The sequence below is a fragment of the Grus americana genome, chromosome 5 (genome assembly GCF_028858705.1).
Source record: "Grus americana isolate bGruAme1 chromosome 5, bGruAme1.mat, whole genome shotgun sequence".
NCBI lineage: Eukaryota > Metazoa > Chordata > Aves > Gruiformes > Gruidae > Grus > Grus americana.
The window spans coordinates 37,761,287-37,785,383 of record NC_072856.1 but is presented as its reverse complement, the minus strand read 5'-3'; the positions used below and the strand labels follow the sequence as shown (position 1 = coordinate 37,785,383).

The window sequence follows — 24,097 nt, the reverse complement described above, 5'->3', positions numbered from 1 at the left end:
ATTGCAACTTTACCTGTATGAGTATCCTTCAAGTAATACTCACCTCCAAAAGATAAGGCTCCATTTGATCCAGAGTTTTTCCTAGATGTTTATCTGGATCTAAACCTGGGGAAAAAAAAAAGAAGTGTAAACGTATTTTTTTATAAAATACTCCTATGGCATCAAGAAAGGCACTTTTTTTAATATATAGCATGTCTCCCCTAGAAACTAGTCCCACTGTATCTAAAATCATTTATATCCTAAGAAAATACACTTATTCAAAATTCTCTCTTTTTCCCTCTGGGCAACAGGTTTCCATGTTTGTGGAAGAATAAGGCCAATTACCTTTTCACTGGGTGTCAACTGGAAAAGCTGTTGTTTTCCTTTCTTAGAAATTTCACTAACTAGTGAAGTAAACATGCAGGTCCACAGCAATAAAAACACTACACAGATATTACTTCTTTGAGTCAGAAGTTACCTTTGTAAATGCCTATTGAATTAAAATACAAGTTAATTTTTTGCAAATTACTGGATGGGACACAGACTGTTTTTCATAATAAAAACTTTTTTGCTAAATCACATTTTGTATGTGTGTGACCCACAGAAAAAAGGTAAGAATTAAAAAGGATGGAGATATAAAGAAAACTTACAGAATATCTTAAATGTTGTACCTTTTGATCCATCACAAAATATTCTGTATGACGTCTACATTTTGATTTATTTTTCTTGGTAAAAAAGTAAGCCCCATTACCATTCAATAATTCCTTCAACTTGCCGCTCTGTGTTTCTGTTTTAGCTTTTTGACTTTATGATTTTTGCCAACTCACAGCTGTTAAATGCTCACTTCTCAGTAATAAATCAAATAATAGGTAGAAATCAGTACTGGGATAAAGAGCATCCAGGAACAACTGCTTCAAGAGCTGACGTCCTCTTCAACCAAATAAATATCCTAGTTGGAGTTGAGACTAAGTGGTCAAAAGTATATAAGAAAAAACAAAATGTTGACTTCTGAAAGTGTAGGAACACTGGAAAACGTTCGGTGATCACCTTTTGTACTACTCTTAATTATTGTGGTTTGGGGTTTTTTTGTACTGATCACAATACTTGTCTATTTTTTCCTACTCTACTGCTTTATACAATAATGGGTATCATTAAAGAGCTGGCACCAGACTGACTCAATTTAGAAGCAATTTCTGAAGTATGTACCTTGCAAAGCACTTTAGATCATTGATGATGAAAGCTGTTATATAAATGTATGGTACACTATTATATAAAGTCATTGCTGAGTTCAAGTAGCTGATATGCCTTTTAATTTTTACAATGATGGTCTTGGTATATTTAAATTCCTGTGAAACTAAAACAAGTTAGAGTGAATGAGATCTCAAAACATTAATAAAGTTTTTAAATATTTCATTAAAGCACATTAAAATTCCCTTACTATCTAGGGGAACACTTTAAAAACTGCTTAATAATTTAAATGAAAGAGGACTGAGGTTTTTCCTCCCTCTATTCCTTTTTGGTATTGGTTTATTGCTCTTTATTAACAGACTAAAAATCTGTGTTGCTGGATATAAGATAAAGATAATTTATGCTTGTGGAAATAATTTTTAAATATCCTAATTTCATTTAAATAATTCCAATGATTCTGGCAATGTCTTCCAACTTATACCTGCTTAGCATTATGTCCTTGATATTAATGGGACGTGTATTAGGCTAAACAAGCATTTTCTCTTAAACGAGTAATAACGAGTACCATATTTCAGTACCCATTTCACACATTTACATTAACATTCTTCATTAACATAATGACTTTTCTAAGAAAAGCAACTCATCTCCTTGTTAAAAACAAATTGGCTTCCTTCAGATTTAGACCAATGGATACATTACAAACGTGAGAAGGGAAAAAAGAACCAGACACACTGACATATTATTTCTTTCACAACTTCTCTTTGATATTAAGGAGGATATATCTACTGTTCTGCCCCCTAGTGAACGCAAAAGAATAATTTAAAAGAAACTATTACACAAATAGCATACACAATACAAATAAATTGCCTACATATGCACTATGGGTAAACCCTTTAGTAGTATCTCACACCTACATGAAATTCTGTGAAAGTGTAATGTACCCTTTCTGTTTCTCAGAGAATTCTATTTTTTGATAGCTTGTCTGTCTTTTGAAAAACATTATTTCCTTTAGTTTCCAATAGGTTTGTATTGTGAGTGAACAGAGACCATCTGCTAAATGCATCAAGAACCAATGTAACCTGTAATTTGCAGAACCAGTAATCCACATCTTAAATCTGTAAAGGTATGCATATATAGATGTAGCTATGTGTCTACTGCTACTATCAGTATAATAAAGTGTGGTGGGTTGACCCTGGCTGGGGGCCAGGTGCCCACCAGAGCTGCTCTATCACTGCCCTCATTCACCAAACAGGGGAGAAAAGGTGTAACGAAAGGCTGGTGGGTTGGGATAAGGACAGGGAGAGATCACTCACTAATTATCGTCATGAGCAAAACAGACCGAACTGAGAGAGGGAATTCATCTAATTTATTATCAAGCAAAACAGAGTAGAGGAATGAGAAATAAAATCAAATCTTAAAACACCTCCCCCCACCCCTCCCATCTTCCCAGGCTCAACTTCACTCCCGGCTTCAACCTTCCCCCCCTCAGCGGCACAGGGGGACGGGGAGTGGGGGTTACGGTCAGTTCATCTCACGGTGTTTCTGCCGCTTCTTCATCCTCAGGGGGAGGACTCCTCTCATCATTCCCCTGCTCCAGCATGGAGTCCCTCTCACAGGAGACAGTCCTTCATGAACTGCTCCAGCGTGGGTCTCTCCCATGGGGTGCAGACCTTCAGGAGCAGACTGCTCCAGCGTGGATCCCCCATGGGGTCACAAGTCCTGCCAGCAAACCTGCTCTGGCACGGGCTCCCCTCTCCACGGGTCCACAGGTCCTGCCAGGAGCTTGCTCCAGTGTGGGCTTCCCACGGGCCACAGCCTCCTTCAGGTGCCTCCACCTGCTCCACCGTGGGGTCCTCCACGGGCTGCAGGTGGAATCTCTACACCCCCTCATCCTTCCTCCATGGGCTGCAGGGGGACAGCCTGCTTCACCATGGCCTTCACCACGGGCTGCAGGGGGATCTCTGCTCCGGCGCCTGGAGCACCTCCTGCCCCTCCTTCTGCACTGACCTTGGTGTCTGCAGAGTTTCTTACATCTTCTCACTCCTCTCTCTGGCTGTAAAAGCTCCCTTTAACTTGTTTTTTTCCTTCTTAAATATGTTATCACAGAGGCGCTGATGGGCTCAGCCTTGGCCAGCGGCGGGTCCCTCTTGGAGCCGGCTGGTGTTGGCTCTATCAGATACAGGGGAAGCTTCTAGCAGCTTCTCACAGAAGCCACCCCTGTAGCATCCCCCCCCGCTACCAAAACCTTGCCACGCAAACCCAACACATAAAGTATCTATAACCACACTCACAAAACAGTTAATATAAATCTATACTTCTATTTGGTATGTTTTTCTTTAAACAAAGGAGTAGATTGATTCAGATTCTTCGAATGACTTAGACTAAAAAGAAAAACAGTGTACTGTAAATTCTTAGTACATTCCATTTAACCACATCCTCCAGATTTTTCCTCCATGAAACTAAATGTGAAGAAAGCTGGATGGGTGGATAAACCAACAACAAGGTCCAGGGCCTGGACGACTGTATGTAGAATTAAGAAATTAATTAGGAAGTGAACTATAATTTGCAGCACTGACATCTATTTTACTTAACTTGCATGTATCAATGGGAAGCAATTACAATTCAATTAAAATATTCACTTTTATTACTTTACTGACTGACCTTGAAGTTAATGCCTGTTTTATTTAATTGCATCATCTATGAATAAATGTTAACCCTCAAATGTTATGCCCCATTATTTTCAATGCATTTTAACTCCCCAACTGAACTACAGTCAATTTATTATGTGCTGTCACGAGAGCAAGTGGGACTTTATTTCTTTGAGATAGACCAGTACATGACAACAGAAGCCTCTCAAAAGATTTGATAATGCTGTTTTTAACAGTGCTCAGTAAAACAAATTGCACTATCACCTCCAGTTTTCTGGCCTAGTTTTACTGTAAAATCAGTATGTGATAACACAAATAGAATAATCACTTCAAAGTAATTTCTACTCCATCTGTAATTCCTGATACATCCACTGACAGAAGTAGAACTCCATCCTGCAGCTATCAACAATGGTGGCAGAGCCCTCTTACGCACAGCCACAAGACAAGTGCTGTAGAGAACTGCAACAATGTCAAAAGATTGAAGCAGAAATTCAGGGCTTTGTTCTGTAGTGAAGAAAATGTATTGAAGAACATTACTAAAAGGCATTTCACTAAGCGTGTTAGTGTTGAGTTATGCAAAAGAACTATTTTAAATGGTCTGCTTTGTACGTATCTATTAGTGTAGCACAAAGCCCCCACCTAACTACCTGACTTTACTTGCATTTATCAAGACCATTAGAAAATCAAATTCCATTTTCATGGTATTACATTCAGCTAATAAAATCCACATTCTAAAGCCTCATCTTACTAATAAGAACATGTTTTATACATGTTCAGAATTTTAAAACAGTCTTGATTTTCAAGAAAGTCTTTTAATATAAAAAAATCTATTATTTGCTATTTTTATCTCTTACTAAAATGCTGAATAAATAAAAATAAATCATCATTATTGGTTTTAAAGAAATCGTGGCACATAAATTTCTTCTGAAAGCTACACTGAACCAAACTCTAACCTATAATACATGACCACTTTGTGAAAGAATCGCTACCACACACACACATCGATAAAATCTGAGTTACCATAATCTGTTGATAATATAAGGAAAAACCTCTGTCCTTTCCTAACCAACCTTACCATTCAAAAAGTACATCTTATTCCTCTGACTTCTTCCATAAAGTAAGGTTAAGAACAGATATCCAAAATCACTATCTGTTACCAATCTTCTGGAAATTTCATATACATAGAATTAGCATAGACTTTTGAGAAAAAAATTGGAACTTGTTTTAAAATCACAGCAACTTAAAGTTCCCTTCTTTTTCCTGACTTCTTGAGAAGTATTGTTGGGAAGATTAGTAACTGCCATCATTATGGATATCAAGGACTGAGACTTCACTTCTAATGATGGAGGGCAGTATAATGCACAATAAGGTTTCTGGAAAGATCCTAATCAGCTGCTCACCAAAAGCAGAATTATTTAGAACCTTAAATAAGAAAAGAGGCAATGAAAGATTTAAGTTTTCTGGAACCAAATTAGTCTCTCTCTCTCTTTTCAATTTCTTTTTCAGGAAGAAAATAGGGTTAACAAGGAGGTGATGGGACCTTCAAGGTACAGAAATACGGAGAGAAAGGAGAAGAGTATAAAGGGTAGATGCAACCACCCATCCTAGAATTGGAATAGAGAAAACAGGACTATTTTTGAAGGCAAAATCCTCTACTTTACATGTGTCTTTTTTTTTCCCCTAAAATCACAGGTTCAAGCACTATTCTTTAAATGATACACTATCAAAGAGTATGTTTCTAATCGCACAGGAAAAGCCCATACAAAAAAGTATTAGTTGGTAAAGCAAGTTTACTCTGCAGGAGTGCAGGATGGTCAGGTACCCTTCATGATCTAGGAGTGCACCTGCTAAAGAGATATTAATGCACTGTAAATCTATACCTTAAATTGCCTTGAGGTAAATTATTCCTGGCATCATATTTAGCTTTCATTTCTACAGAGTTGGGAAGTTAGCTTTTTGTCTGGTAGCATAACTTGACAGGTTCATAGCTGATTCTCAACTTCCTCATAACTTACACACATGAAAGCCTATATAACAATGGTGAATTGGATGGATTCCTTGAACTTCCTTTTCCAAAACATCCAAAAAATTGCAAAAGCTGCTTAATTTTCATATAAAAATGAAGGAAAGTGCAATAAATACTGGATATTACTCCACCTCTAAAAGATTCGAGGTGAATATACTTCTAACTTATTGTATAAAAGGGCAAAATTCATGCAACTTGATTATGTCCCTACTTCTTTTTTCTTTTTTTTTTTTTTCCTTTTTCTTTTTCTTTTTCATATAAGGTCATTTATCCAGTGTGGGAATAGTACAGGGATGGAGTCTGACGATATAGTAACTCTTTTCAAGCTAAGCAGTAAAGTCGTAACACATTAATCCCGAAGTGGTTCTAGCGTATGTTTCCAGTGCAGTTTATTTAGGATCACAGTTTCTCTTCTTTCTCGGAAAGTCATCAAATATTTTCTAAACTAGGTTAGTCTGATGTCATCAAATTTTAGAATTCTAAGAGGTAAAAGGCTCTAAAACTCTTCATACCAGCAATATTAATTTTATCTGTAATCTCTTGGGATTTTTTTTAACATCAAAGTTATTTGTGTTCTAGTTACATGTAGGATTCAAAGCAACTTGGCTCTGCCATTTCAAGAACAGAAACCTCAGTAAGTCTTTGAAGAAATTTTGTATTGTTTCATCAAATAACAAGGCAGTATTTTCACACAGATACTTTTAAAACTCTAAAATGTTCATAGTTTAAAATGAGATTGTGCAAGAATTGTTTAGTAACACAGTTAAATTGCTTTTCATCAAATCCAAGACTCCACACAGCAAATGGTTCAGCTCATTGAAAATACTGCCCCAGTCAACCTCCTCTCAGGACTTTCAATGGACTTCAGAGACTTAAAACAAAAGTTATTAGAGGTTTGGTTCATACAGCCACATATGTATGACTTTTCTGATATAAATCTGTTGTCAGTGTTTTTAACTGTGGCATACTGAAATGTTTTGAGTAGAATTACTTTAAAGCATTATTTGTTTATTAATCTATTCAATTCAAAGAGTTTAAGTACCATAGTTCGGATAAAAAATGGATGAGCTGTTTTGTCCCTGTTAAAGAATTCTGGTACTTCCATGCTTTGAACAGTTCTAGTGCTATTAAGCTTTGAAGAAAAGGACTGAAATTTGATTCAGTGGCAGAGAAAGAGGCATGGTGCAAGTGGTAAAAACTGTGTCACTTTCATTAAATCCATCCCTCCGCAGACAAGTTATAAACTTTTCAAAAGTTCCAGTTCCCAAATGGATCAACAGAGACTTCTGACAGTGGAAAGGAGTAGATCACCTGCCAAAGGGCAAAGGCCGGAGCAGAAATAAAGGATCAGATTAAGACAAGACGTCTTGTAAAACTTCAACTCAGAGAGACCTGGAAAGCAAGCATCTATGGTTCTAACTACACAGACATGCCTTTAAACGTTTGAGTTTAAGCTGTTTCAGCACAGAAGTCTGCACAGTGAATGCGCATCCAGAACTTAACTCTTACCAAGCACTAAAGAGCAGTAAGTAATATTCTAGTATTCACAAGATACCACTTCTCCCTCTTGATTTGCATTCTGTTACGATTATTTCTGCTTTTGACATCTTTTACTAAGCTCTTTTTCTTCCACCGTTTTTCAGCTCGGAGTTCTCTGACTATTCTTCTGTCTCCTTCACTAGAAGCCTTCCTTCCTTTTCTCTTTCACTTTAAATGCCCAATAGTCCATTCTTAGCCTGCTGCTTCCATTTCACTCTTTCTTTAGATGATCTGATCTCCCCAAATTGCAAAGCGATCTTTCCACTCTTAAGCCATCTCTCTCCAATTTTGTCTGTCTCTGACACCTCCTTAAAGAAGCATTGCACTCAGTAATGTCAACTTTCAATTACTTTTCTGTTTTCAGGCACATTTACTTTCCCACTCTTCCTTCTAACACCTGTCATCTGTTACTACTGAAAATGTCGACATCCTTCCCAATCTCCAGCCTATAGGCTCAAGACATAGCAAAAAGGAATCATTATTTCTCTCTAACCTAGATCCACTTATGCAAACTGTTACAAAATCTCATTTCTGCTTTTCTGTAACACACTATTTTCAAACATTTCTTTATAGGCAGACACTAAAAGCCCTTTCCAAAACTTCATCTTACATTGGTAACTAAGTATCTGTCATTCATATAAAAGCATCAGGCAAATAACATTCCAAATGCAAAGATTATTTTCTCATTTTTCTAACCTTTCAGCTATGCTCTGAATCAAAACTTTTCTTCACTTGAAGTCCACTCATAGTTCTCTTTTCTCTTACTCATCTCTTTTGCATCATACTCTTCTTAAATCCCAAGCTAATTTTGATTGATTTCTGGTCTTTCATCCAATTCTCATTGTTCCATTTTCATCTTTTCCCCTGTGAATCTCTTCCCTCAGCAAAAAAAAAAAAAAAAAAAAAAAAAAGGACCTGAGCCAAAATGGCTCCTGTGGCTTCATAATTGTTCCCAAGTCTTTTCATACAATGTCTGGCGAACAAACCAGGTGTGGTACCTTTTCTTCTATGGTAAATAACATGAATGATGTAGATAAATGAGGTAGCAGACAAATGTATTAGGGAACAAGCCTAAGGCAAAAGTGTCAAATACACTTAAACTCTAAAAGACCAGCTAAGCTTTGGAAGCTTTGTTTGAAAATTCAGTGACAATAACATGTGCTAGCTAGGAAACAAGGATTAGAAGGGGGAAAAGACTCCTAAAAACATCTTTCCTGAAGTATGTGATCTTTCCTAAAGTACATGATAGGCATAAATTTAAATTAAAAAAATTACAATAAAAAGTAATTAAAAGCTATCAAATGTGTATACAAGATAATACTTTAACAGTGTTCAGGGATAATTTTTCTAAGAAAAGTTTAAGGCTATTTTTTTAGAATATATTATACCTAACAGAATAGACAATCATTAAAATTTGACAGTACTTGGAAAAATATTATTCATGTTCCACTTCAAATTATGATAAACAGAAGAAGTCTTTTTCATATTAATAAAAACAGACATTATCAAGAGCAAAGGTTGTAAAGACTCGTCATAGATTCCATTATAGCTTCAGTGTCTGGTAACTGCCCAAGGAAAAAGCAATGGAACAAACAGCTCTAAATAAGCTGAACTAGCTAAGAATAATGCCAATGTTTAGTTTATTTAGTAGTAAGTAAATAAACAATCCTTACTATAAAATACGGAAGAAAATAACTGGGATCTTGTATTGATTTCTTAACAAAATGTTCCTCACTTCCTTCTGTTATGTTTGTGAACTGTCTGAGAATTTTTTGAAAATATTTAGAGGAAGCAAGTATGTTCCCCTGTAACGATGATACAACAAGTTCCTTCAACCTCCCCAATAATGACTTTAAAATTGCTCAGTACTAAAAACTAGAGACACATTTTCAAAGAACACCGTTCCTTTCCACTGCACAGATGATGTGCTCAGACAAAACTCACTCAACCACCAATTTTACTTCAGGATATGATCTGACACTATAGCCAACTCAATTTAGTGGTAAGCTTTCTCCTGAAAGAGATGTTTTGTCCTCCATGCAGCCGTAGCATCCACACAGCGAGTTCCCTTCTGCGTAGCACTTCTCTGCTGGGTCTCCCAGCTGCAGCCACACAATCACTGAAGCTTTTACAGGGGTAGAAGCAAGTAGAGACTTGTGGTTTGGAAGAGTCAGCTAGAAGGGGGAAGGAAAGATCAACCCTTTGGCAGCAACTCACTATTAGATCAGTTTATCTGTAACACTAAATTATACCCTCAGGAGCTTAACCGGGAACTGTGTGGTGCTAGTTCTCTTTTAATGTACTACTTTATACGTAAATCTCACCCCCATTAAAATTAATGGGATTCTGGCTATCAATTTCAGTCAGTCAGGATTTCACTTCTGTACACTAGTGGCATGCAAATAATAAACACTAATGCAGGCACCTAGGTGGTTAGGTTTAAATAATAAACAAAAGCAACAGGTCCTGATTTCATTATACTGAGAAGTAACACTCTCTTTCTAAATGAAAAGCTGATATACAAAAACATAGGCATCCCTAAACGATCAGCTTTTCAGAGGACTCTATGTACAGCAGGAGTATACCAATCTTGACCTTGTAAGGCAAGCATCAAGATCTTCTCGCAGCAAAGGAGACTCAAGTTAAATATACTTACTTCAGACAGCTCATTTTAGAGAAGGAACTTTAGGATTTGTTTACAGACAGGAGATGGCAATGGCTCCCTAAGGACTCATTACTCCATTGTTGGAGGGAAATAGTCTAGGTAAGCAACTACTGCCCACACCAACTCAAAATGTAGGCTTCCACAGCCCCCGTGATTTCAACTCTACCCATGGCTGAGCACGCAAATTGTCTAGAAGCACTCACAGCAGCTGGATCTACAAGATAAAGGATGTAGCCATGGCATAAGAGCCAAAGTTTCAGCTTTTATTATTGTCCAACAGTTGAAGAGCATTATGGTATCATTTCTCTCCCATGGTCCAAAGAACAGCTAGAAGTTAGAAACATAATTTAACCATGAAAGTGTTTTTTCTCAACTTAGTATTTCTATTATTTGATCTCATAATTACATTTTTTCCAAGTATTTAATTCAATAATAAATCATTACATTACTATAACCAAACTGGGAAGAAGCTACAATATATAAATTAAATAATGCATATTAATCCCATAAAAGACAGAAATTTGAGTTTATATTCTGATTTTGACTGAAACACTGAAGAAGCAATTTTGTCCCACTTTCTCAAGCTAACAAAGTGCACTTAAAAAACTTACTGAAGGCGAACATTACTCTTAAAACTTCAAGAAAAACTAGAATCACTGAGAAAACTGCTTTAATTGCATGACATATAAACAATTTCAACTATATTCTCATATAAATAAGAACTGAAGTTTGTCATATTTTAAAATGTATAGTGGGGCTTAAGTTTTAGTGTTAATTCTTAAGAAGATTTAGGTATAGGTAACTGTATAAGTAAAGTAAAACTAAATAAAACTCAATGCTAAATTTTTACTGAGGACCATACTATGACGCATACCGAAAGATGCCTTCCAAATGTACCCTTCCTCCTTCTCTCACTTCCACCTGAGTATTACACCTTGCGCTGCAGTGGAAGCAATTTGCTTTAGAATGTGGCACAGGTAAGACCAGTGCATAAAGTTACCAAGATCAGAAGCTGAATCTGTTATATGCACGCTCCGCAAGTTAATTAGTATTTTAATCCATAAAATGCATCCAGAGAGTAAGGATATCAAAACTGCATCTTGTAATTGTGCTGTATTACAGTCTCACATGAGCAACAGAATTACTGGAATTTCAGAAACACAGGCGTTAAAAACAATCAATAACTGCTTCTATTTTAGCTATTACTGAGTAACCTCATTCTGACTTTGTGGGATTTCCACTGAAGAGGGGTATATTTCAAATATAAAAGTATCATGCATCATACAGGCATCTTTAGCAGCAAGAAAATGGCACTGAAGATAAATATGCATAAGCAGCTTTTTCTTTAATATAGCTCAGATTTGCTGCTAGATCACGGCATGTTTTCCTCTCATCATTAAAGCCTCTGAAATGCACTCTAAAGGAAAGAAAGCTGATCTACTTATAGATCAACAGAAGGCATGTGAAGAAGCCTTGCTAACAATACTTCTTTTGCCTGTAAGTGAGAGCAATTGGTATCCCATCTGGAAAAGCACACTAGTCTGAGATAGAAAACTCTTGCCACTGGCAAAGTTTATGGTATTAATTTGTAATGGTGGGTTTAGGGAAATGTACTAAACTAATGCTCATTTACTTGCATAATTATGTGTTTTCTACATAAAACGACAGGCTTTTACCTTGCCAATACTGGCACTGAGTTAATGGAAAACAGGACAAAGCGGGTGTACAAGTATGCCAGCGCTGATGAATGTCAAGCTCAGGTTACAGATTTGCTTCTTACGTTAACATCTGTACAATGTACCATCTAATGCATTACCCTTCAGACTCTTAAATCTGTTATTTTAAATATTTTCATTGCAGTTTAGCTTTGATTATTAATCTAAGAGGTAAAAAGTTAAATTGTATCTTATCTTCTTTGCCACTTGATATGTTAAACAGCCTTCATACCTTAAATCCACTTTAATAAGGCATGCAATTATTAAAGCATTACAGAATGGCCCCAGAGCACACAAGCTCCATTAAATTTGCTTACATCTAATTACGTCTGCCTGAGGCAGGTGAGAAATTGACTCTGATAAGATCTTTCTTTTACCTGTAGCCAAAAAAAATGAAAAGGAAAAAAATCTCAGAGTGGTTTTCTATCTAATTGCTATCTACAAATATTTATGGTATTCGCTCCTTCAATGAATAGCCCACAAAGCACTCTTTGTGCACTAACTAGTGCATTTTAAGTTTTTTTAAGACTGTAGAATACAAAAGACAAGCTGGTCTTGCTTCAGGGATAAGACAGGTCATCAGTGATGTCTACTTGTGAAATAGTTTTATCTATTATTTAAATCATATATTTTCTTTAAAAAAGAATTCTGATGTGAAAAAACATGTTATATATTCTTTTTGGACTTTTATTTTCTCTTCATGTCAGCATAAACAATGAAAGCATTCTATTCTATGGAAGAATAACAAATATAAAAATGTACTTGACATGGCCTTAAAACTATTCTTTTTTATTATTATTATTTTTCTCCAATTTAAAAACAAAATGTTTTAAAGTAGAAAACACAGCATTTAACTCCTAGGTATTTGTAAATGGCCTTCCAAAATTCAGGAAAATGCTAGTAGATTACATTGCTTGTCACCTATAAGTAAATGAGGGACTGTGGTATTTCTAATCATTTTAATCCCACTAGCAGCCCTAGCAGATCCTAGAGAACAATACAGCGAGATCATCATAGTGATAATGTAAAAACTAGCTAGAAACTATACCAGCTAAAGAGGAACAAATACATTAAAAAATAAAGAATTAATTAAAAAAAAGTCATTTAATTCATCCAGTGTAAAGGGATTATAATTGAATTGTTATTTAATATTTAAGGAGAAATTACTTTCTTATAAACCATTCTTTAAAGAAAATAGACATTAGGAATTTGATGTAAAAGTTGCCCAGATAAACCAGCCATCAGACTTCTAATGCAAGGTTATACAACACTTTTTTAAACATAGATCTTTAGCCACCAACACTCTTGTATTATACTAGCCATTCTTTGGTACAATGGACTGCAAATCTATAGTCAACCCCAAAAGAAAAGGTCCTTTGGTCACAGTTCATGCTTTAGACCTCATTTGATACTCTTAAATGAAAAACTGCATAGAGGCCTGAAATGAATATATTGTACCATTAACATGTTTCTTATGTGCTTCTCAGGGTTATAGAGCACGTCATTCAATAAGCCTTCCCATAGTCATTCAATAAGCCTTCCTATAAAACTTCAGTTGACCTTATCCTTACTTTCAAACAATAAACAAACAGGTTATCTTTCATATTGATCTGCTTCATTATACAAACCTCATTTTACATATTTGACAATGAAAAGACATGCTGATTTTCTGGTACACTAAACAACTACATTGTAAATACCATTTTTTTGAAGGCAATGACAAACAATTTCTGTTTGCTATATGCTTTACCAACTCAAAGACTGTTGTTACACAAAATGTTTTGGCCTCATATAATTACATCTTGTTTGATGTTAATTTGTTGTTTTTCTATTAAAACTTTCACGGTTGTTTTATAATATTGTCTAGCCACCAGTCTGCATCATCTATAAATGACAATACTGTGAACCACTGAATTATGCATGCATCTTTCCTGCAAATCAAAACCAAATTAGAACGAAAAATTACAAAAGGAATTTAATGATTATGCTAGGAAGAATTACTTTCCAGCTTTTCCATGTTTCTGCTAAGAATGAATTGCATACAGGTAAATTAATTATTTGGACATCATGACTGTTATTCAGCCATGTAATTTTTAAAAATTTTCACTATGTTAACATTTCTTATCCTGAAATACAGATCAAAATTTCTGTTTTTCTCTGTTATGTTGTGGATTTGTCCATGGAAGTTTCAGAAGATAATACTGCTTAGAATCTGAATACGTACCAAAAGCTGCCACTTTTATGATTATAGCTTGAATGTTAGATGATATCATTTCTTTAAGCAATATTTCCTGGTTCCGACGCCAAAGGTAAGCTAACGGCTGAAGATTAAGCCTTCTGCATCTTAAAAACAAACAAAAAATTGGATAAAGCCAAGCATTATGCTTTTACACGTCATGAAGCATGTAAAATTAAATTTCTCTCATTTTCTACCTTTAAATATCTTTTCTTCTACAATTTCAAATACAATACTTTATGATTCCTAGATTTCAGCATATACATTAAGTCTAATATAAAAAAATGAAATAAGCTTGTTCTGACTATAATTCATCTATGTAAGTAAGATGTAACTCACTGATGTAAACAGATTTGCATGGAAACTATGAGAAAACGCATTCCTAAGCCTTTAGGGATGCAAACCAATTAATACCCTACGAAGTGATCGCTTTTCATGAATACAGCTAAAGCAAGAGGTACCACTCTGTGATAAATGTGGCACACGTCACTAATACAATATGCTGAATTTGTTACACTCAACAAACCTGTGATTTGGATCAACACCTAAGGAAAAGAATCAGTCAGGAAAATGTATACAGCTTGTGATACAAAGTAACAACTTGTAAATGTAAATTTAATTATTTGTTTTGATACATATCATATTTAGACAGCATTTGATGCACAGCATTTGATTGTTTATCAAATTAGAGAATCACTAATTTGCATTATTGATAGGTAACCTTTCTGCAAATTGTCAAGTACCACCAGTTGGTGATAAAATGTGTAACGTCTAGTTCCTGAAAAACTTAAAAACATTTAACTATGAGATTAGCTCAGAGCACTCAAAATTACATTTACTTGTCAATTATCATTGTTTATCTAATATATGAGCTTTCTCCCATATATGGGCTTTCTCCCATATGTTAGATAGACCCACTAGTATTAGTGTCAAGACTTTATAGTTAAATGAATGTTTAATGTTGACATGTAAATCCATAGTTAGCACCCATATAATCTGATTGGTTTTGTTATTACTTTCATATATTTTAACAGAGCACTAAATTGTGAAATTAACAGAAATATTTAGCAATTCTGAATGCCAAGTAGTTCATTTAGGAGCCTAACTTTAGCTAACAAATTACCTGAATCTAAGTAACTGGAATAGTTTATGTGAACCTTCTTTATTGCAAGGGGTAAATCTACAGATTAATGTAAAATTTTTTTACCACCGAGTGACCTTGGAACTAATCAGGTCTGTTTGAAATATTGTTACGTCCTGTCAATCTTTTGACTATGGTAACAGATCTGAAACCCACAATGAAAAAAAGCAATCTTTTCTAAAATATCTAGTAACATGATCAGGCAGTCATTGAAATGTTTTAAGTGTAAGGGAAAATAAAAAGAAAGGAGCTATTTCTGACTGCAGTTTACCTACATAAAGCGTAAAGAAAACACCTATGCTGTGTAACTTGCTGATGTGAGTCAAGTTGGCACAGCATTAACTTCACCGTTCTTACAGTTCATAAAGTATTCCAGATATTTGCTTTTATCATCAACAAATAACTAATGAACTTGTGAAATTATAATTAATTTTTAACACAAGGTGGTTTTGCTTTTCATCAGACATACATAGCAAAAAATTTCTTCCAAACCCAAATCAAATCTTGGCCTACATAACACACACAATTCCCATTACATAATCCTTTTTTTAATTAAGACTCTTAAAAATATCACAATCTATCTAGATTTAAAGAGTGTGCACAGTAGAAATGACAAATGAAAGCTCTTGATTAATGATAACAGATTTTAGATTTTAAGGAAGTAAGGGAAGATACGCACATAGGGATTCTCTTGCATGTCATTCCTGATAGCAAGTCACAAGATGTTCCTCTATATTAAAACTCTGTTGAAAAATAGATACTTGACCACAACCCTGCAGTCACTGTAACTGAGTGAGCTTTCTGTTGAAATCAAAGATCCAAACCTACTCAACTATTTTCGTATCCAAACTCTGAGTATTTTCAACAGATCCATGAGAGACCTGAAAAGCAATCCAAAAATCCAGTATGGTCTCTATTGGATTTTTACTAATGAGCACATGGTTCCAGGAAAAAAAAACAACAAACAAAACCAAACAAACAAACAAGCTACTTATTTTAACAAATTGAATGAATTGGGTATCATAGAACATGAGAAATAAAGCAACTGTCTCTGCTCCAGAATTTGGGTTAGAAAACAAAAAAGTAAAGAACTTTTCCAGAATGTGTATATTAATAGAGATTAATATTTTCTTACATATCTTCAACTCGAACTCTCTGGTAGTCAGAAAGAATGGCTCCCACAGATACACCCTCCACTCCTTCTTTGTCCTGAAAAGAGACATGGAATACTAATGATAAAGGTATATGCTGGCCAAAGCAACAGAGATTCAGTACTTCTACTAGCAGAATCAACCAAGAATAAAAATCTTTTTCCCTGTGCCCAGAACATGGAACTGAATGGGCTTGAATGCAGATCTCGCACAGAAGAGAGCACCACAGCTGACCTGCTACATGGTTATCACTCTAACACAATGATCTACTTGACTCAAGTATCATTCTACGGAAGAAATAACCAGGATAACTGAAAAGTACTGGATTTAACAGCTTATCCTGAGGTTTTCCTGACATCCTGAAAATGACTTCCAGCTCTTCACTGTAACTGATGTGTTAGCTATCCCACCTACAAATAAATAGCAACATACAATCATGATGATTAAACTGTTAGCATTTGTCACAATACGCAGTGCAAGAGGGTGTGAGATTACTCTTTCTATCCTAACACCAGAACAAGAAAACTCACAGGCAACTTACTCAACATCACCTTTTAAAAATTCTGTTATGAAAAAAGGTTTTCCAAGACATATTTTCTCTGTTTCATTTCAATTACCTAAGTCAACAGTACTTTATTTTTTTTCTTGTAAACACGTAACAGAGAATGTAACATTTGAAAATGCACATACTTACAATATTTCATGAGCTCTTGCATTTTTTTGCTTGAGTCCCAATTAACATGAGAAATTTACTTTCTTTTCCTAAAATCTGCTCCAGCTAGACTTTAGTTAAAGTTGTTTTCCTATTTTAACCAAGGTTGTTCATAACTACACAGCATGACTTACCTTCTGGACTTGCTCAGTTAGACAGCACCCCTGTGAAGTTTGCAGCCAAGATTTTACCACAAAATTTTCAATTATATACCTATATATGAATTTCAAAATCAAATCAGTCTTTGCTTGCCATGGTACTGAATTTAAAATTAGTTTTCACTTCCTTATCAATAAAATGTTGCAGAAGGTGTTTTATTCATAATTATATTGTAGGGAAAAATTTCCTGGATTATGTCTGCCTGGGATATTGTTTCCTCCGTCTATTATCTTATTCTTCTTTACATGAATTCTCACTTCACATTTGCCCAATCAAATTCCTAAGTTATTTATACCCATCTATACTTCTGATTTACGTGTCACTGTATTTACCAAAATTCCTAGCTACAGTAACCTGAAAATTATATCACTGTTCAATTTATGTACTTCTACATGTCATTAATGGACATATCATTTAATATGAAACGTAATGCCAAATCATACAGGATTCAGGTTGCTGTTTCTCACATATCCAGAAGTAGTAGTACTGATAAAAAGTAATTTCAGCTTATCTGTCACTTATTCATTATTCACTGCCAGTATTACCATTATTACTACTATTATCCAGCCAATATTACTTCTGCTTCTCTTTGAGCTTTCTGTGCAACAGTATTTCAAAGCTCTTTTCAGAATAAAGATAAATCACAGACATTTCCACTTACTGAACTCACCCATCTCGAATTACATTTCTTACAAATTTAACACAGTTGTGTAAGTAGAGTTTTCTTTAAGTAAATTTGATAAAATGATTCATGAAGCCTTCTTGGATCTTCAAGTACATCTGAGATGTTTTCCCCATACTCCTTTGTTTCATGCAATTTTGATATGCAGTTTACCTGAACTGCTACAATGGCACTTAAGTTGCATTCTTCAAAGTTCTTTTTATAAAGATTATAAAGTTAAGTCGCATAACAGTCCTGGAAAACATGACAGCTAAGTATAGCTTGTTTGTATTTTTATGTAAAAAGAGTAACACTAACAATTCCTTCAAAATGTGCTCCGTCACAATGTTCAGACATCATCCAACATGTCCAGAAACATTACCTGTATTTCTTCTTATGTGAACAATTAATCACAGGCAACATATCCTCAAAGTTAATAATCATGAATAATCATGAAGTGGTCCATGTCATCATCTGACATCATGAAGCAAGATTATTAAACAATTAATACATTAAATATTAACTGTCCATGTTTCCAAGTGACCGCACACCTTTCTGTGTAAAGGACTGAAGCAGCCTGTATCCCTTTCTGCTCAACACGCTATAATATCTTGGTAATGGAATCACGGAATTGGAACAGCTGAGGCTTCTCACTTTTGCAACCAAACTTGGAACTCCTGCTGTGAAATACATCCAGACTATCAGACACTAGGACAATATAAGGTAATAAAACTGAATGCCTTTAAAGGGAGAAAAGTATTCAACTACAGACAAACACTGCAGAAAAGCACATGCAGTTACGTGATCATAAAGCAGACCAGGGACTCAGGGCCAATGGCAAGGGAAGAGTAAAGCAGATTTAGCCTACGATCCAGAGAACAGCAACAAAACCAAAATGAAAACCACAAGGAACTTCTACAATCACCTCCATAACCTCACAGTGTTAGAGATACTGAATGTTCAAATGCTTTTTCATTACTCCTTCTTCATGCAAGGTAGCATAACAATACAAACGATACACCACATCTAATATATCAAGAACTCCAGGATGTATGTGGGGTTTCTGAAGCTAGCCACCAATGTAGCAGCTACTACTGGCAGTACAGCTACAATAGAAAGCTGTTCAAACAGTATTTCTTACTTCACGGAACACACTAGCTTCAATGATCGCAATAAAAACAAGCAAAATCTGGGAAAAAGGCAAAACAAAGAATTTTTCAGCTTTCTACTTATTGAGATTACCAGAATTGTTTTGCTTTCATTAAATTAACAGCATGTGAATACATTAGTGGCACATTCTACTAAACAGAGCTGATTCTAATCCAATCATTACTTTTTTTCAGATTCCATTAAGATACAAATCAATTTGTTCTTATGAAGAACCATGTGCAAGAGAAAGTCACTAACTGATAGAATATCAACAATCAAACGCTACATTTTTTTAAGACTTTACACACATACAGTACCAATACAGTTGACCTTTCGGACTGAATCCATCACAGTATGTTGACATCGAGACACGCTTAGTAGTAAGGCTGTGATCATTCCTTTCGATTTCAGTAAGATGTTGCTATTAAGTTCCACGTGCTCCAATTTACAGGATTTTGCCAGTTAAAAAGATTTTTTATAGTCACACAGTAAATAATTTTAACTGTATTTAACTATATGTGTATATTACCACATTACACATGCATATATGTGTATATACTACATTTTAAAAATATTTTTTTTAAAAAGGGACTCTTCCTTGCCACAAATTCAAAGGCTGAGACATAGCTGAACTTTTGGAAATAGATTGTAGCAATGCAAATAATGCCTGCAGTGGCCCTATCATACAGCTCTAAATTTTACCCTTTGGCAAACAACAGCCACTACCACAGAACTAAATGGAGGTGACCAAACTTTGAAATTATTTTTGTTTAAGGACTTGGCATCAAAAGTATCAATTTAAAAATACTGTTCTAGCACACATGTTTTTAAGCTTTTATTGAGTATTAGCAGCAGCAATAATTTTAAGTTATTAAGAATTCTTATTCTTAGTATAATTTTGAACAGTTAAGTTTACAAACTTTTCCAGCATAAAATTGTATTGCCAGCAATTCTTATATATAATAGGAGACTTTTTTTTTTTTTTTTTTTGCTAAGAGGTTCACTTTAAATATTCAGGGCTTTTCATGACTGTTTCTGTTTATAACCTGGTTTGTAACACATACACTTCTCTTTCCTTACCAAAACAAACAATATGTTTACTATTATCACCATAATATTTATTATAGTGCAGTGCAAATCTGTTCTTACCACAACAGTTTCCATTATATATACTCTTCTTTCTCTAAGAATGGGAAATAAATAGTTGTACTGGAGATATAAGACAAAAGTAACTATAACACAAACTTCAGAAAAAGCAGTGATCCTCATGATAAACAAAAATGCAGTGAAATGAATACCTGTAGGACTTCTTTTCCTGATTTCCCAAATACATAGATTCACAGAATCTTCTGTTCATCCACAAAGATGGCAACTGACTTGCCCAATACATTTTTAACAAGCTCACAGAGCAATAAACATTTGTTGTGAGTTTTTTTTAATTAGTTCTGTTTGTCAAATTCTTCACAAAATATATACATCAGCAAAGATACTCAGTAAAAAAATTCCCTCAATTTTTTAAAAAAAAATACCTGGAAGTAGAGACATAAGTGTCCTGTTCTTATATGAACACAATACTTCTATACAAGAATTAACTTCTTCGCAGACCTATTTGTTTGAGATTTTAAAAATTCTAGTCCTGAATCCTAGGAACTTTCAAAATCACCCTATAGCAAAGGAATTTAAAAAGTCATTATAATCTTTAAGGTCACAGAACTTCTGTTAAAGAACTGTTGGAACAATGGCTCAAACTTGAAATTTAAATATCAAATAGATTACTCATAGGTTTTGTTTTGGGTTAGTTTGTTTTTCAATTATATATTTAGAGGGTGGATGTGCACGTGTATGAAGGCATATATATATGTACACATATACATATGTGTTTGTGTATATATACACATACATACACACACACATGCACGTATATATGTACATATATGTACAATATATCTTGAAGTTAGTACCAAAAGAACAGAAGACTGTCATTGGCTGCTTGCTTACAAGCTACATTAAATCTGATTTAAATAATCACATACAAGATGTTATGCACTTATTCTGGTTTATTTCCTTTGATAATATGTAAGTTTTGATCATCTTTTGAAATGGCAGCACATCGTGTCATTTTTCAGTTGTGGTTAGCATTCACATTTAAAGACTTTTGACAGGGAGCTATTCACCATCATCACTTTTCATTTAGTTCTTCTGATGGTAAAGAGCAAATAGAATCTTCCATCACTGTCCAGACAGCAGCTTCCAGAAGGAGAAACATCAATATACTTAATAAATGCTTTGAAATGGGAGAACTAGTTAATATACTTACATACCATGAAATGGAATAAATTCAATCCCCTATTCTGTACGGGTCAACAAATCAAGGTTGGAGTGGCACAAATTCAAGAAGGAAGAACATTTGAAAGGAAGAAGGATGGGGTATGAGGTGGAAGAGAAAAAAACCTATGGTCTACCAACCTTCATAAATTCCTCAACTGGACAAAGTTTACATAAAGCCTTGCCTCACGGTGTATTCAGCTCAGCACTTGAAGCATGCAAAGAGTAGTAACTGAAAACTAGTTCTTCACTGGATTCACTGTTTGGTATTGAAAGAGTTATTGGACATTTTGCAAACAGATAGGATTTTGTTTCATTCCGAACCAACCATGGTTAGCAGAGAATCAATGCCAGAATCAGTGGTGCCAGGTCTCAGGTACTACACTTCACCTTTTAATGTGGAATCTGATCAGGTTTGGTACCATAAAAACCATGTTCACAAAACTGCAGTCTCAGCATGGGTAGAGCAGGCTGACCTCTGCAGGCTAAATATCAGGGATCTGCACTCAGAAGCCAAGGAAGCAAGTTTGGGAAAATTCTGGAGGAAAGATGTTAGGTGCTGTATCATGCATAAAATAACAGAGAACAGAAAAATGTTCAAGGAAAGTTAATATGGAAGGGTAGGTTTTTTTCCTTGGGTTGTTTTTTTTCTTTTTGTTACTATTAAAGAAAACATCATGTACTGTTAATTTAAGAGATTATTTAAACTAGGCAAAACTTTACTACTATGTTGCTAGTGCAATAGGTTAGTCTAAAGTAAAAATAAATTGCTTTTGTGAAATATTTGGATAATAGAGAAAGCCCTTATACTCCGCACAGTATACTCTGTCACAAAGTATTACATCACAAAGTATGTAATGTATACATAAAACCAGATGCTAAACATAGATATATATAGATGCTAACAACTTTTTATTCTCCATATGACTTTTTAAAACTTATCTTTCCCCTTCAAAACTACCAAAATTACTCATTTTAAAAGGCAGGTATAAAAATCAATTTTTAAAAAGCATCTAAATAACTCAATTTTTTTTAGCAGCAGTATACAGGTTTTTTTATGTACATAATTATTAGCTATGTTTTAACTATAAGTGAAATTATGTCATTACTACGTCTTGTTATAACCATTAATTTATTCCTGTTCATAACATTCATGAAGAATAATCTTCATGAACAATTGTGTTAGAACAGCAAATCGATCTTTGCAACTGTAACTATACTAAAATGTACAATTTATGTTTAAAGCTTCGTAGTTTTAAAGTTATATATATTTTTAAAGAGTTTAATGAATAACGGAACTCAAAATTGCTGCTCGCCATGTATCATGAATTACTTTTAGCTGTATTTTCTATCAGAAAATAGTATAAAAAATTAAATAGTTTTGTGAAAGCTCCAAAACATAAGTGCCATGAGCATGTTTACTGTTCTGCTGCTGCTAAGGTAGCTCTGTAATACCCATGTACAATGCTGACATACTGGTTCACAGCTGAAGTAAAATATAAACAGAAACGTAAGAGTAATTTAGGCTAGCACACTGTGATTTCAATTTTGCCTTTTTTTTTTTATTTCAGTGACTGAAATTCAATTAAGGATAGTGACGGTAATGTGAGGAAATGCCTACATATGCGTTGTAGCATATAATACTGTAGAAGTATTCTACTAGTAAGTAAAATATTCATTGCAGTAGTATTAGTGCAGAGGTTTTCTTTAATTTCACATTTTAATGTCTTTATCTGACCTTCTCAGAGTTCAGCAAAAAGAAAATCAGTGCTAATGTTTTCAATTTAATTAGTATTTTACATGCTCGTAATTATTAGTGGGAAATGTTATATTAATGAATGTAAAAGTTAGCTGTAAATTACCTCGGAGTTATTATCAATTTCCCAAGTTACTGCTCCTTAAGATAACCCTCTCCCTATGGTCCTTCCGGTAATTTTTCTTTGCCTGATAAACATGATGATTAAACAGCACACAGTGCAAACCTTTGATACTTTTTAAATTAAATCCATGCCCAGCCTAAGGGCTGTGTCTGATTTCAACTAAATGTGTCAGTTAATCAGATAAAAAATTATCAGCAACTCAAAGAAACAGCAGCCTTAGGCTTCATCAGTACCAGAGAAAGCTGAACAAAATAAGACATACAGACAATATCACATTATGAGTAAAGGTTACTGCTAAGCATATCACTGCACAGAACTATTCACCACCTTAATAATGTCTATCTTAAATGAAATATTGCATACAACAGCCAAAATAATATCAAAGAAAGAAAAAGGAAGTGCTAGACCTGTGCCTATATATGCCTGTTCATGTGTTTTGCAAGAAAATTTGAACACTCACATTCAGAAAAATGCAGAATATCTCTAAAAATTTACTGTTTAGAACAGATCTATGTAAGAAACTGAAGTAGCTGAAGAACACTTAAACTAGGTTTAATTTTTAACATTTGCTTCACAGCTTTGCCACAATAGAGTTCATTTTTTTGAACTCCAATTAATATCTTCTTGAATTTTGCATGAGTAACAGAATACTATTATACATGCTTAAATTAAAGCTTAAGGTCATTTGTGTCTAAATAATGATTATCAGTCATTTGCAAAACTTCTAATTAAAACACAACAAATTTGCAGGTGTGTGATTGACAATATATACATTAGTAACAGGACTTTTAGGCTTCTGCAATTATTTGAGTGGAAAATTCTTAAATATGAGTTTTGCCTTATCATTTGTGAAGCATTCTAAGACCACTGATTATACTGATTTCAACCAGAGTATGTGATTTTTCTGAGCTTTGATATGTCCG

General features: G+C 34.5%; 1 protein-coding gene across 3 annotated transcripts in view; it reads right to left on the bottom strand.

Moving 5' to 3' along the window:
• The window catches only part of DPH6 (diphthamine biosynthesis 6), a 212,956-nt gene that overhangs the window by 147,727 nt on the left and 41,132 nt on the right, over window positions 1–24,097 (bottom strand). For all 3 annotated transcript variants that reach the window (XM_054828767.1, XM_054828769.1, XM_054828770.1), the window contains exons 4-6: window positions 16,273–16,346; window positions 13,985–14,103; window positions 44–105 (exon numbers count right to left, since the gene is read on the bottom strand). In XM_054828767.1, coding sequence (XP_054684742.1) covers window positions 44–105; window positions 13,985–14,103; window positions 16,273–16,346 — 255 coding nt within the window. The remainder of the gene's footprint in view (window positions 1–43; window positions 106–13,984; window positions 14,104–16,272; window positions 16,347–24,097) is intronic.